Source organism: Macaca thibetana, chromosome 13 (assembly GCF_024542745.1).
Source record: "Macaca thibetana thibetana isolate TM-01 chromosome 13, ASM2454274v1, whole genome shotgun sequence".
NCBI lineage: Eukaryota > Metazoa > Chordata > Mammalia > Primates > Cercopithecidae > Macaca > Macaca thibetana.
This window is the reverse complement of record NC_065590.1, coordinates 91,879,387-91,892,637: the sequence shown is the minus strand read 5'-3', so window position 1 is coordinate 91,892,637 and position 13,251 is coordinate 91,879,387. Positions and strand designations below refer to the sequence as shown.

The following is a 13,251-nucleotide window of genomic DNA, read 5'->3' as shown; positions in this document are numbered from 1 at the left end:
TGACATCAATGAATGAGAAACACTGAAGCAGTCAGTGTTGTTCACATGGTGAGTTTTCTACACTACAGTCAGAACAACCACTCGAAAACATCATCTTGTCCATGTTGCTGCTCTGCTTAAAAATCCTTTAGTAGCTCTGAACGAGGCAAACAACCAACAGCCTAACAACTAAACTACGTGGAATATCATTTGAGGTTTTTAAATGTTAACTTACATTAAAGGCTAACTTTCCGCCTCAACCAAACTGCCCGCTTTATGCATCCTACCCGCTTCTATGTCTTTCTCCCACTGTGAGGGTCCTGCCATGCCAACTGCTCGGTGAGATCCTAACTTTCCTTCCAGGCCCAGTTCAGACCTTACCTGCTGAATCCTTGCCAGATGGATGCAAGATGATATGACTGTGTCCCTTTCATGATCCCCATCTCCCTCACAACTACCACCCACACACGGCTTTAAGACTTGTTACCAGCACTGCAGATTAGCAAGAACTGTAGTATGCCTAGATTATAGATAACTGTCTTTATGTTTTGCTCTCTCCAAATAGATTGCAAAGCTCCTTACTGGGAAAGGCAAGTAAAAGGAATTCACCCATTCCTCCAAGGTTTACTGTGGTTACTTTATGCCAAGCATAGTCTAGGTAAACGATGAAGCTGCCACTGCAAATGATAAAAATTACAGCTGAGATTTAATAGCGTCTCAGTAAACGGCATCTTCACTTATCCAACTGTAGGGACCACCGTCCTTAGGTCTCCTCTTTCTTCCACATCCAGACCACCAGCAGGTCTAAAAAATACATCCCCAAACCAACCTCTTCTCACTGCCTTTGTCACTACCCTGGTTCAAACTACCCACTTCTCTCATCGGGAGGACTGATTCCACTGTCTGTTTTCTTCTCTTTCTACAGCACTTAAATGAGCATAGTAAAAGTAAAGTTGGATCATACAACAGCATTGCCGAAATTCTCCAAAAGCTTTCCATCTTACTTAAAACAAAATCTATAGTTGTTATCACAGTCTACATGTGGCTTTCAATGATGGGCCTCCCCACCACCTTCTGATCTCATCTCCTACCATTCTCCCCATTGTTCACTCAGCTCAGACCACACTGGCCCCTTTTATGTTCTATGCAGATGTCAAGTGTGCTGCCCTAGTACGGGGGAGCTAGGGTTTGTATTTGTTCTCCTTGGTTCAATCATATTTCTGCTCAAAGTGACTCCTTTTCTGAAAATCCTAACTTCTCCATCTCAATCAGAACTTCACTCCTCAGGATCTACCTACATTGCTTATGTAATCTTTGTCATGCTTGTTATCACGTGCCATTACATTATTATACAAATATGTATTTTCTGTATCTCCCTCGCTGACATATAAGTTCCACAGGAGAAGGGAATTAGACTGAAGTGTTTCTCCACCATATTCCCAGTAATAAGGACAGTATTTGACAGGAAAATAATGCCTAATAAGTATTTGCTGAATGAATGAATGAGATGCACAAGGAGTGTTTGTTTGAGGCGAACTGCTAACAGTTGTATGTTTTTCCTCTTTGTTTTCCAGTGTGAGATTAAAGGACTGCAGTATGAGAATGCAGAGCAAACTCAGTTGCTCAACTCCCTGCCCTGACTTTGACTTCCAGAATGGGAACAGGAATCTGTTCAACTGTTTTCTTTCCTGAGAGCCCCCAATCTGCCTCCTAGCACTCTTCCTCAACTACCAGCCTATAGAAATATAGCAAAAGCAAGTAAGCATTGAAAATTTTTCTTTTCATCTCGCTAAATTCTGATATATAAACCAAGCCTTACCTAAATCTCTATTAGTGTCCTTTGCAAGTACTGATATTACATTCTATAAAACAGATTACTCATTCCCTATCTGATGAGAGGCCTACATTTCTTAAGAGATTGTTTGAACAATCTAGACAAGATAAAGATGTAACAGTGAAAACAACTGAAACATTGCTAATGAATTTATATAAACCATGCAATTGATTTTAAGAAGAAAGATGCATTGCTTACCTGAAGGGGTCGAAGGTAAGTTAAAGACTTCTTCCACCATTGCCCATCACTGACGGCCTGCAGCACTGCCTTAGTGGTGGTCGTGGTGTTGGAAAGGACTTTCATGGTGGTAGCAGTGGTCCAGCGTAACAGGTCAGCTGAATTGCTACCTGGAACACCTACTTCATCCTAGCAAGGGCAAAAATGCATTCTCATAAGAACAGGAAAGAGAGTGATAATGTGACTGCTTAAAATGATCAGATATTAAACATCAAGACAGATAAATTTAAAAATCCATTAATCTTGGCTTGTTACAAAATAAATGTTAAAAGAGTACTATCAACATATTGTTCCTCTCTCAATCATTTGCCAAAAAATAAAAATAAAATTGGGAGAAGAGAAAAACAGCATAGTGCATTAGTTAAATAATCCCTCAAAAATATTTATAAAGCAAATAATTGGTATTTTATTTTTTACCAATCTAATATCCCAACCATGAGATACTCATATGTGTTTCCTTGACAATACATTTAAAGTATTTATTATTTAGGTTAATTAAGAAATAAATTATTCATCTGAATAATGCTACTGTGATCGAGAAAGAAGTAGAATATTCAGACAATCAACCTTTAACTAGTAAAAGGCATGTTTTCAGTCCAAACAAGTAGGTAATTAATAGTGTTTGATGGGTTTATTATGTGGTACCTCCTGCCAATCCTGAAGCAATCAGCTGAAATTCTCACTCTCCATTTACTAATCTGAGAGATTCCACAGGGAGAAAATGTCAATTCATTAATTACAGTCTTTGAAACCAAAAGGATGAAGACCATATCTGCATTTAGTCAAAGAAAAATATTATTTGTTCTATAACTTCTTAGTTTAGTGTCTATCCACTTCCACTTATGTTTTTTTCTTAAGAATCTCAGTTAAACAGAAGAAAAACTTAAGGCTTAGTTTATCAATACCAATAGCTTGTTGTGACTTATAGAAGGATAATGTAATAGCTTGGTTTGGCTACTTAAGTCTACATCATGTTATTCATTAAGACACAATTTAAGTGATAATAAAGTAATAAATCATGTAATCAATAATTACCAGGGCATCATCACATAACAAATACTCAGAACTCACTCTTTTAGATCAACTTGACAGTTGCCATATATGGTAAGTAGAATTATGGGCCCCCAGTGATGGCCATATCCTTATGCCTAGAAGCTGTGACCATGTAACACGGCGTGGCAAAGAAAATGGCAGGTGTGATTAACGGTACAGACCTCGAAGTAAGGAGATTATCCTGAATTATCTGAGTAGGACCAAGCTAATCACAAGCGCCCTTAAAGCAGAGAATATTTCCCAATGAGGATCAGGAGAATGAGTGTCAGAGGTAAGCCATGGGGGAAGAGGCAGCAGAGATTTGAAGCAGTAGGGAACTCAACCCACAGTTGTTGGCTTTGAAGAGGAAGAAAAGGGAACCACAGGCCAAGGAATGTAGGCAGCCTGTAGACACTGAGAACAGCCCTCAGGCGACATCCAGTAAGATAATGCAGACCTCAGTCCTACAACCATGAGGAATTAAACCTACCAACACCATGAAAGAACACAGAAACAAGATCTTCTCCAGAGCCTCTGGAAAAGAACACAGCCTTGTTGGCACCTTGATTTTGGCCTTGTGTGGCTCTAAGAAGAGATTCAACCAAGTCTGTCAAATTTCTGTCCTACAGGAACTATAAAATGATCAGTTGCATTGTTTTAAAGCTGCAAAGTTTGTGGTAATATAAGACAGCAGCAACAGAAAACAAATATATTACATTAGGACACAAATAAATGCCTTTATTCTTCCTTCTAAAGGGAAACGTATGTAAGCTATATTAACCAATGCTTACAATTTACCCAGCTGGCTATTGTTTAAGGTTCCCCGTAAGTATTGTAAACTGGTTTGGTCATGCAAAAAAAAGAAAAAAAAATTGTTTCCTGTTGGTTTCTTGGGCATTAAAAAGTGCAAAAACCATCAACTCAATGCAGTATTATATACTATAATTTAATTATAAAAACAGCAACATATAAAAATGAATGATATGTAAATAAAGAAAAAAAACAGACGAAAAGCCTGTATACTATCAGGGCAACAATACAAAAAATAATTGAGGTTTGAGTGCCAAAAAAATACAGTATCTCCTCCTGGGTTCCAGATTGCGGCAGATATTACAGTTTAGTTCACTCGACTCCACTCAGACCCCCTTACAGATTGTCTTACTGTTGCTAGAAGTTGAGAAGCCAAAAACTGTATTTCCTCGATTCCCTTATAGCTGGTGTTCCACACATGAACTCGTTTTCTCTCTCAGTTTATATATCTCATACTAGGCAATGGGGTGACAAAAATGAGTAAGACATAGGCTCTGCCCTCAAGGAGCTCAGAAAATAGGAAAGAAAGCAGAGATATAGAGAAATAATTACAGAATAATAACAACTTTTATACGAGAGGTATTAACACATAGAGAGTACTATGAGAACACAAAGAGAGATCATTACATCCTCTGCCTGGAGGTGTGATCACAGAAGGCTTCGCAGAGAAGGTAATCTTTCAGAGGGAAAAAATTGACGGTTTCTAGAGAAGAACTGGTGAAAATGATTTCAGGAAGAAAATGCAACTTAAGAGGGTGCAACTTCTGAAACATGGCAAAATAGAGGAACCTTAAGTGACTCAGCAAAGACACAGAACACAGCATGGAAAAAGAAATAGCAGGAGGTGAGGATGAAAGAAGGTAGAGTTAAGCCCTGCAAGAGACCTATAAACCCTGCAAGAGAACTATAAACCACACCCAAGAACCTCCATTGTCAACTAGAGGGATGGGAAAGCCACTGGAAGGCTTTAAGAAAAGGGAGTAACATAATCAGCTTTGTATTTCAGTAATATTCTTCCAGGATCAAGAATCCAGTTAGGAGACTGGTGCCTCAATCCCAGTTTAACATAATTAGGGACTGAATTGAGGTAGTGACACTGGGAACATAATGAAGTTATCATAAGGTATTTTCCAATTAAATGTATATATTATGTTTAAATGTTTTTGTCCTAATTCATATAAATGTAAAAAGGGCCTGAGGTAAGTCAGATAAATAGAGAAATTCCATCCAATCAGCTAACAAAGGAAGTTCAAGATGGAACTTACTGGAGATCTGGGAGAAAGAAAAAAACAATGGAAGGAAAGTCAGTAACAGGAAAACTATAATTGTTTGTGAAGCATGGTCAGATACAGTGGAGGTAAAAAAAAAAAAAACGAGCAGTGCAAGTTGTTGAGGAATACAGAGGACCAGGTTCATACAGAGAAGAAACAAAGACCTAGATACATTATTTACCAGCAGTAAAGTCCAGCATCTTGTTTATAGTATTTAAGAATCATAATGGCTACCATTTATTAAACACCTACTATGCGTCCAGGACTGAGCTAAGTGTTTCATACAAGCATCCCTACATTTTACAATAACACTATGAAAGTGTTAAAAATTATAATGCTACTTGACAGAAAAGTAAACTGAGGACCAAATAAGTTGAATATGCTGCCTATAGACAACTGGCCTAGAGGTGTCTCCTCCTCTCTTCTCCTTAACCCAATTTAGCATCAAAGCGTACAGTTCACTTGTTCTTTACAGGATTTTGACACGCTGGCAATATTACATGCACATTTATATTTGTATTTATTTAAGCTCGTTTGTTTTTCTGCATTATAAAACTAATACAAGTTCACTAAAGATAGTTTGCAAATTCAAAAAAAGTATGCAAAAGAAAAAGAATACTATTTATTCACAGTCCCATGATGCAAAGACAATTACGGCCAGCATATATTCTCCCTTCCTGTGTTTAATCCATGGTATCCTTTTTTAACAACTTTTCATTGATGTATAAGCCATATCAAATGATTGTATGGTTTAACAAAATTTAACAAGCTTATGTAACAAGCCCTTAGGCAGAGAAACATAACACCACCAGAATCCTAGAAGCTCCTCTCGAGCTCGCTCGCAGCCACTAACCCTGCCAAAACAAACACTACCCTGATTTGCAGCAGCATAAATTAATTTTGTCTATTTTTATACTTTATATGAATGAAATTATGTACTCTTTTGTTCTGATTTCTTTCACTCAACACACATTCATTCAGATTTTGAGAGTAAAGATTGTTCAACTCCACGCCCGTAATCCCCATACTTAGGGAGGCCAAGGTGGGAGGATGAGTTGAGGCCAGGAGTTTGAGACCAGCCTGGGTAACACAACGGGACCTCATCTCTATAAAAAGTAAAATTAAAAAAAAGTGTTCAACTCATTACTATGTCATATCATGTTGTAACAAACATGCCAGAACTTACTTATTTTTTCTTCTATTAATGAGCATTTGGGTAGTCCCCAGATCGAAGATAATACCAATAGTGCTGCCCTGACATGCTGGTAATTCTATTTTGGTGAACATACGCTTTTCTGGTATATACTTAGCAGTGGAATTGCTAAGGCATAGAATATGCATTTGTCCAGATTTACTAAATAGTGCAAATATTTTCTGAAGTGGTTATTACACTAGCCAGCAATTATGAGAGTTCTGGTTGCTCCGCATCCATACCAACAAATGGTATTTCAAGTCTTTTTCATTTGAGCAACTCTGGTAATTCTGTAATGGTATCTCTTTGTGGTTTTAATTTGCACCTCGCCAGAGACTAATGAAGTTGAATACCTTTCTGTATATGTTGGGCCATTTGAATACATTCTTTTGTCAAGTGTCTGTTGGAGTCTTTTGCCATTCTTCTAATGGTTATCCATCTGTTTTATTCACTTACGGAAGATGTTTATATATTCTGGATACACATTCCTTATTAAATACATGAATTGTAAATATTTGCTATTACTCTGTATATCACATTTTCATTCTCTTAATAGTGTCTTGTGATTAATAGATGTTAATCTGTTAATTGGACTAATCTTAAATTAGTCCAATTCGTCAGTTTTTAATTATGATTAGTACTTTTTGTATCATATTTAAGAAATCTCCAGTATGGCAACAAAGTAAGACTCCCATCTTTACAAAATAAAAAATTACCCAGGCATTGTGGCACGTGCCCCTAGTCCTAGCTATGTGGGAGGCTGAGGTAGTAGGATTGCTTGAGCCCTGGAGGTTAAGGCTGCGGTGAGCTGTGATCACGCCACTGCCTTCCACAGCCTGGATGACAGGGATCCTCATTTCCAAAAAAAAAAAAACCAGAAACAGAAATCTTTGCCTGTTCCAAGATCAAAAAGATGTTCTAAGTTTTCCTTGACATGTAATATTTTTGCTGTAAGTAAAATCTTAAGACAGTATCACACTTTTACCCACTCAAATATTATATGCATACTATTAATGCACTTGCCATAATATATTGATATTTATTTTTTTGTTGTTCTTTCCAACTAGACAGTGAGCTATTCAAGATCAGGGACACAATTTATTCATTGCTAGAGCCTCAGAGTATGAGAAAAATCTCTATTGCTTGGATGTATATATAGGTGTAAGAAGTCTGGTTTTACTGTGCTGTTTAAACGTTTGAAGATATATTTTCAAAGGTCTCATTTGTGGTCAGGCACAGTGGCTCATGCCTGTAATACCAACACTATGGGAGGCAGAGGTAGGCAGATCACGAGGTCAGGAGTTCGAGACCAGCCTGCTCAACATGTGAAACCCCGTCTCTACTAAAAATACAAAATTTAGCTGGGCATGGTGGCACACACCTCTAATCCCAGCTACTCGGGAGGCTGAGGCAGGAGACATGCTTGGACCCGGGAGGCAGAGGCTGCAGTGAGATCAGGACATACCAATGCACTCCAGCCTGGGCGACAGAACAAGACTCCATATAGGGAAAAAAAAAAAGTCTCATATGTTGTATTCAGAGTGGGTAAATGTTATTCAAAAAAGATTTCATGTCACATTTTCAATTCCTGTTCATCTTTAGAATCTTCTAAATTGAGAGGATGTATTGAATGATTTGAAAGTCATCAACTAATCCAAGTATAGAACTGAAAATATAAACATGATAAGAATTATGGCACTTAAGCAGAATACAACTTCCTTTAGAGGTAAATGAAACAATTGAAAAATATCAATAAAAAATGCAGGCTAAGCCAGCACAGTGGCTCATACCTGTAATCCTACTAGTTTGGGAGACTGAGGCAGGAGGATCACTTCAGGCCAAGAGTTCGAGACTGGCCTGGGCAATATGGCAAGATCTCATCTCTACAAAAATATTAAAAATTTCATTTAATTGTTTAAATGTTATATTTAATATTTTAAAAATTAAATAATTTTTTTGTGGTGGCATGTGCCTATGGTCTTAGCTACTCCAGAGGCTGATGAGGGAGGACTGCTTAAGCACAGGAGTTTGAAGCTGCAGTTAGCTATAATAGTGCAGTCCAGCCTGGGGGACTCAGGGGGAAAGAGCGGGAAGCAGGTGAGGGATAAAAGACCACAAATTGGGTTCAGTATACACTGCTCGGGAGATGGGTGCACCAAAATCTCACAAATCACCACTAAAGAACTTACTCATGTAGCCAAATACCACCTGTTCCCCAAACACCTATGGAAATAAAAAGTTAAAAACAAAAATAAAAAAAGAAAAATGCAGGCCACAAAACAATTATTCTATTTCATAAAAAGGACCTAAACTGTGCTTCCTATCTAGCTCAAGATAGGAAACTTAAAATGTATGAAAGTTAAAAGTTTGTTTCAGAAGATAAATGAAATTCACATGCTCAGAAATGTATGTGATAAAAGGATTTCCTGTAAGAGCTTCTCCTAATGAGAATCACAAAAGAGAAAGTAAAATGAAAGGCTCATTTGGACCATAGAAGTGGTATTTAATTTGGGGGCAGTCTACCAAGATCATAGTTTAACCAGAAACATTAATGAAGAAAATAGATTTCTTTTAACTTCATATAATGGAGAAAGAAAAATGAGGTTAGGCAAAACTTACCCCCGAAATGATTACTACTGCCACTTTTTATATTCATAGTGGCACACTGCTAATTAATTTAGAGTGTATAACAGCAGAAATAGATTAAACCTCAAAACCAAGTCATCAGTTCCCAGCATAAAAGTTAACATGAAATCTCATTAATGTCAAGTGTGTTACACAGCTCAAAGCTTAGCTTATTAAGCACTAATAATATTTTTCAAATCCTATAACAACAGACACCATCACCAAACAAGTTCACAAGAACACGGATAGTTCCATGTGTCGAGTGTGACTCACAGAAAAAATTGTTGGCCAATTACTATGACAAATAATCTATTTGGGAGTAGCTTTCTCCCGTATCTGGCAATAAGGGTTAATTTCTGAGAAATCTATTGGCCTACTGCAAACTGAACTGGTGGCAGTTTAGGTTGAGCTCAACCACTACCACTCTCCTCCAACATAGCCTTAAATAACCCAAAGTACTTCCCTGCACCTAACACTTACTTATAGCAAATTTCATCTGAACTCAAAATACTAAGCATGCAATCCTTATTACCGGTGATACTACTTTTAGAAATACCTGTCAGAACAAGCAACAGAAAAACACTCTATGGAGTACATCACTCTAAAGTCTGACTCTGCTTCATCTCATCTGCCAATTAGCAGGCAAAGTTACAGCTTAGCTGCTCTCATGTTTAGAGGCCATGGACTCCTATACATGTCTGATGGAAGCTGAGCCCTTTACCCAGAAAACGGAACAAATGTGCATGTGCACTCACATGAATACAAAGTCACAAACACACACACACACATACACACATCAAATTAGGCATACTGGCCAGGTGCAGGGGCTCACGCCTGTAATCCCAGCACTTTGGGAGGCTGAAGCAAGAGGGTCGCTTGAGGCCAGGAGTTCGAGACCAGCCTGGGCAAAATATTGAGACCCTGTATCTAAAATAAATAAAATAAAAATTAGCCAAGGATAGTGGCATGTGCCTGTAGTCCTAGCTACTTCGTGGGCTGAGGCAGAAGGATCACTTAAGCCCAGGAGTTCAAGGATGCAGTGAGTTGTAACTGCACTACACTGCACTCCAGCCTTGGTGACACAGCCAAACCCTGTGGTCTAAATTTTTTTTTAAAAATTAATATTAGGCATACTACTTCAGGGGTTTTAGAGGCCAAACTCTTCTTGGATCTCCTAGAATTTTTGGATCCAGATTATGAAACCTACATTCTGGAAAAAGAGAGGTATATAGAGCATACTTTTAATCTTCTTTTTTCCATGCCCAATTTTTAAAATTACTTTTGATAAATGACTTTGGGTTCTAGATGAACCCACAAAGTAAGTTTCCTGACCACATAATTTGGCATGCCTACTATGTTTAAGACCCGGTGCTAGGCAACAGGATTACCATGACGATTAAGATATGGCCCCTGTTCCTAAGAAACTCATGGAACAGTAGGGAACAAAGGAAAATAAGGCAATTTGCCTTATTTCACCAATGAACTGAGAAATTATCAAATAGGATCCCATTCAAATATTCCTCCCCATTTAATATCAGAACTTATCCCCACTCATCACATCCATATCTTCCCTCACTTACTCATTCATTCTTCCACAAATGTTTATGACATCAGCTTGTGACAGGCATTGTTGTAAATTCTGGAAATATAACACTGACTAAACATGCATAGTATCTGCTACAAAGAGCTCACAATCCAGTAAAAGACAAGCAAAAATAAATATAAAGCATGTCAGAAAAGCATATCAGATAAGTTTTATACATGTTTATGAGTTAGAAAGAAAATAAAGCCATGTGGAGGGGTGACAACACTATAATAACACAGAGAAAGAGTACATTTGAGCAGACACCTGATGGAAGTGAAAGGATAAGTCATATGGATACAGATATTTGGGAAGAGCGTTCCAGGTAAAATACAGCAAGTATAAGGATCCAGAGGCAACAGCTTGCTGGGAATGCTTAAAAGATGGCAAAAAGGGGGAAGAAAAAAAAAAAGCCAGTATGACTAGAGTCAGCTGAGCAAAATGAATGTGTGTACTGGGGGCAGGGAAGAGGTGGAAGGAAAATAAAGTCCAACATTAAAGCATAACAGTGGGGAAAAGAGACCCTGGGTGTCCTTGTAGATGATTGTAAAGCCTTAGTTTCTACTCTGAGTGAAAGGTTTTGAGAAATGTGTCATGATCTGATGTATTTTGAAGGAAACACTCTGGCTATATTGTTGACCATAGACTATAGCAAGAGCAGAAGCAGGGAGACAAACAGGACACTACTTTATGACTCCAGGGGAGATACGATGATAATTTAGACCTGAGTGGTAGCAGTGGTGATGGTAAAATGGAGCCCAATTCTGAGTCAACTGTGAAAGTGGGATCAGCAGGATGTCCCAAAAAGGAGGAGAAGAATCAAGGATGACAGCAAAAGATTTATGATGTGAACACCTACAAAGAGTTCTATTTCGTGACATGGGAAAGACTACAGAAAGAAGGTCATTGTTTTGGGGGATGTGGTAGGTGGGGGGAGGAAGAGGGTTGAAATGAATAGTTCCATTTTAACATATTGAGATTGGGTTATCTAAAAGAAATTAACTGGGAGGGGGAAGGGATAGCATTAGGAGATATACCTAATGTAAATGACGAGTTAATGGGTGCAGCACACCAACATGGCACATGTATACATATGTAACAAACCTGCATGTTGTGCACATGTACCCTAGAACTTAAAGTATAATTAGAAAAAAAAAAAAAGAAATTAGCTATAGATGTTAGGTTGGCAACTGTACATTCATGTCCGGAACTCGGAAGAGACGTCAGGGCTACAGCTATTAAGCAGGGAATCATCAGCACAAAGTCAATTATTTCAAGTCAGGATCATGGATGAACGCATCCAAGGAATGAGTGTAGACAGCGATGATGTTTAAAGGCTATGACCTGGGGTATCTAACATTTAGCTGGGGAGATGAGGACAAACCAGCAAAGACAATGAGACACAGTGGCCAGTGAGGTCTGGGAAAAACAAGGCGAATGAGATGTCCCTGAAACAAGTATGTCAAATGTTATTTATAGGTCAAATAAAACAAAGACTGAGATTTGACCTAAGAACTTGGCAACAAGAGGTCACTGGTGGTGACTCAGGCACAAGCTGTTCTGGTAAAATGGTGAGGAAAGAAAGTCCCACGGAGAGTAGATGAAAGATAATGAGAGAAAACAAAAGATATTACCAATACTAAGTATAAACTAAAGAAATGTAGGAAACATCTATCCAAGTGGTACAATTTAGACCCTACAGGGCTAAATAATATTATGGTATTTCCTTAAAAGTAAAAGGAAACTGGCCAGGCACAATGGCTCACACATGTAATCCCAGCACTTTAGGAGGCCAAAGTGGGCAGATCACTTGAGGCCAAGAGTTCGAGACTAACCTGGCCAACATGGCAAAACCCTGTCTCTACAAAAAATATAAAAATTAACCGGGTGTGGTGGCACACACCTTTAATCGCAGCTACTAAGGGGGCTGATGCTTGAGAATTGCTTGAACCCAGGAAGCAGGGGTTGCAGTAAGCCAAGATAGTACCAATGTTCTCCAGCCTGGGCAACAGAGTGAGACACTGTCTCAAAAAAAGAAAAAAAATTAAATAAATAATGAATAAGTAAAGTAAAAGAAAACCGTTAACAGCCACAGATTACACTGTAACTAAGATAGAAAACTTGAATGTATTATTTTTTGGAAAATGTCTTTTGCAAGTTAATTTAAATAGCAATAAATCAATAACTAAACAGCAATAGATGAAAAATAAAAATGTATTGCTTATTACTAACATAGTTTAAAACATAAAAATACATTAGAAATGCATAGGCCTTATGAAGAAACAGCAAGATAGAAGAAAGAATACAATCTGAAATTCTAACAGTGGTGCTAAAAGAGGAAGCTACTAGTATAAACCTTTGTGAGGAATGGAAATCTATGATGTAGATATGTCAATCTAATCAAAATTATGATTCACACTCCTGAGTATCAAGCTATCAAATAAGTAAAGGTATTATCTCAGAAGCATGACAATGAGCAAAGTATTTCCTTCTTTGGTCAGACCTATATGCTGACTAAAATGCAGAAATGGATGTTCTGAATTGTGTTGGCACTGTGTTACCATCCAGATCACTGATGTCATGATCACTGTAAACTGAATCTTCCACAGAGAACACTCATCAGGCAATATTGTCCAAAAAACAACTAAACAAAAATTAATGAGGATATACCATGCTTCCAGTGATGTGC

The 13,251-nt window shown here is 37.9% G+C and overlaps 1 protein-coding gene across 3 annotated transcripts in view; it reads right to left on the bottom strand.

Moving 5' to 3' along the window:
- The window catches only part of NBAS (NBAS subunit of NRZ tethering complex), a 394,766-nt gene that overhangs the window by 156,963 nt on the left and 224,552 nt on the right, over positions 1-13,251 (bottom strand). For all 3 annotated transcript variants that reach the window (XM_050754036.1, XM_050754037.1, XM_050754038.1), the window contains one exon: positions 2,012-2,179. In XM_050754036.1, coding sequence (XP_050609993.1) covers positions 2,012-2,179 — 168 coding nt within the window. The remainder of the gene's footprint in view (positions 1-2,011; positions 2,180-13,251) is intronic.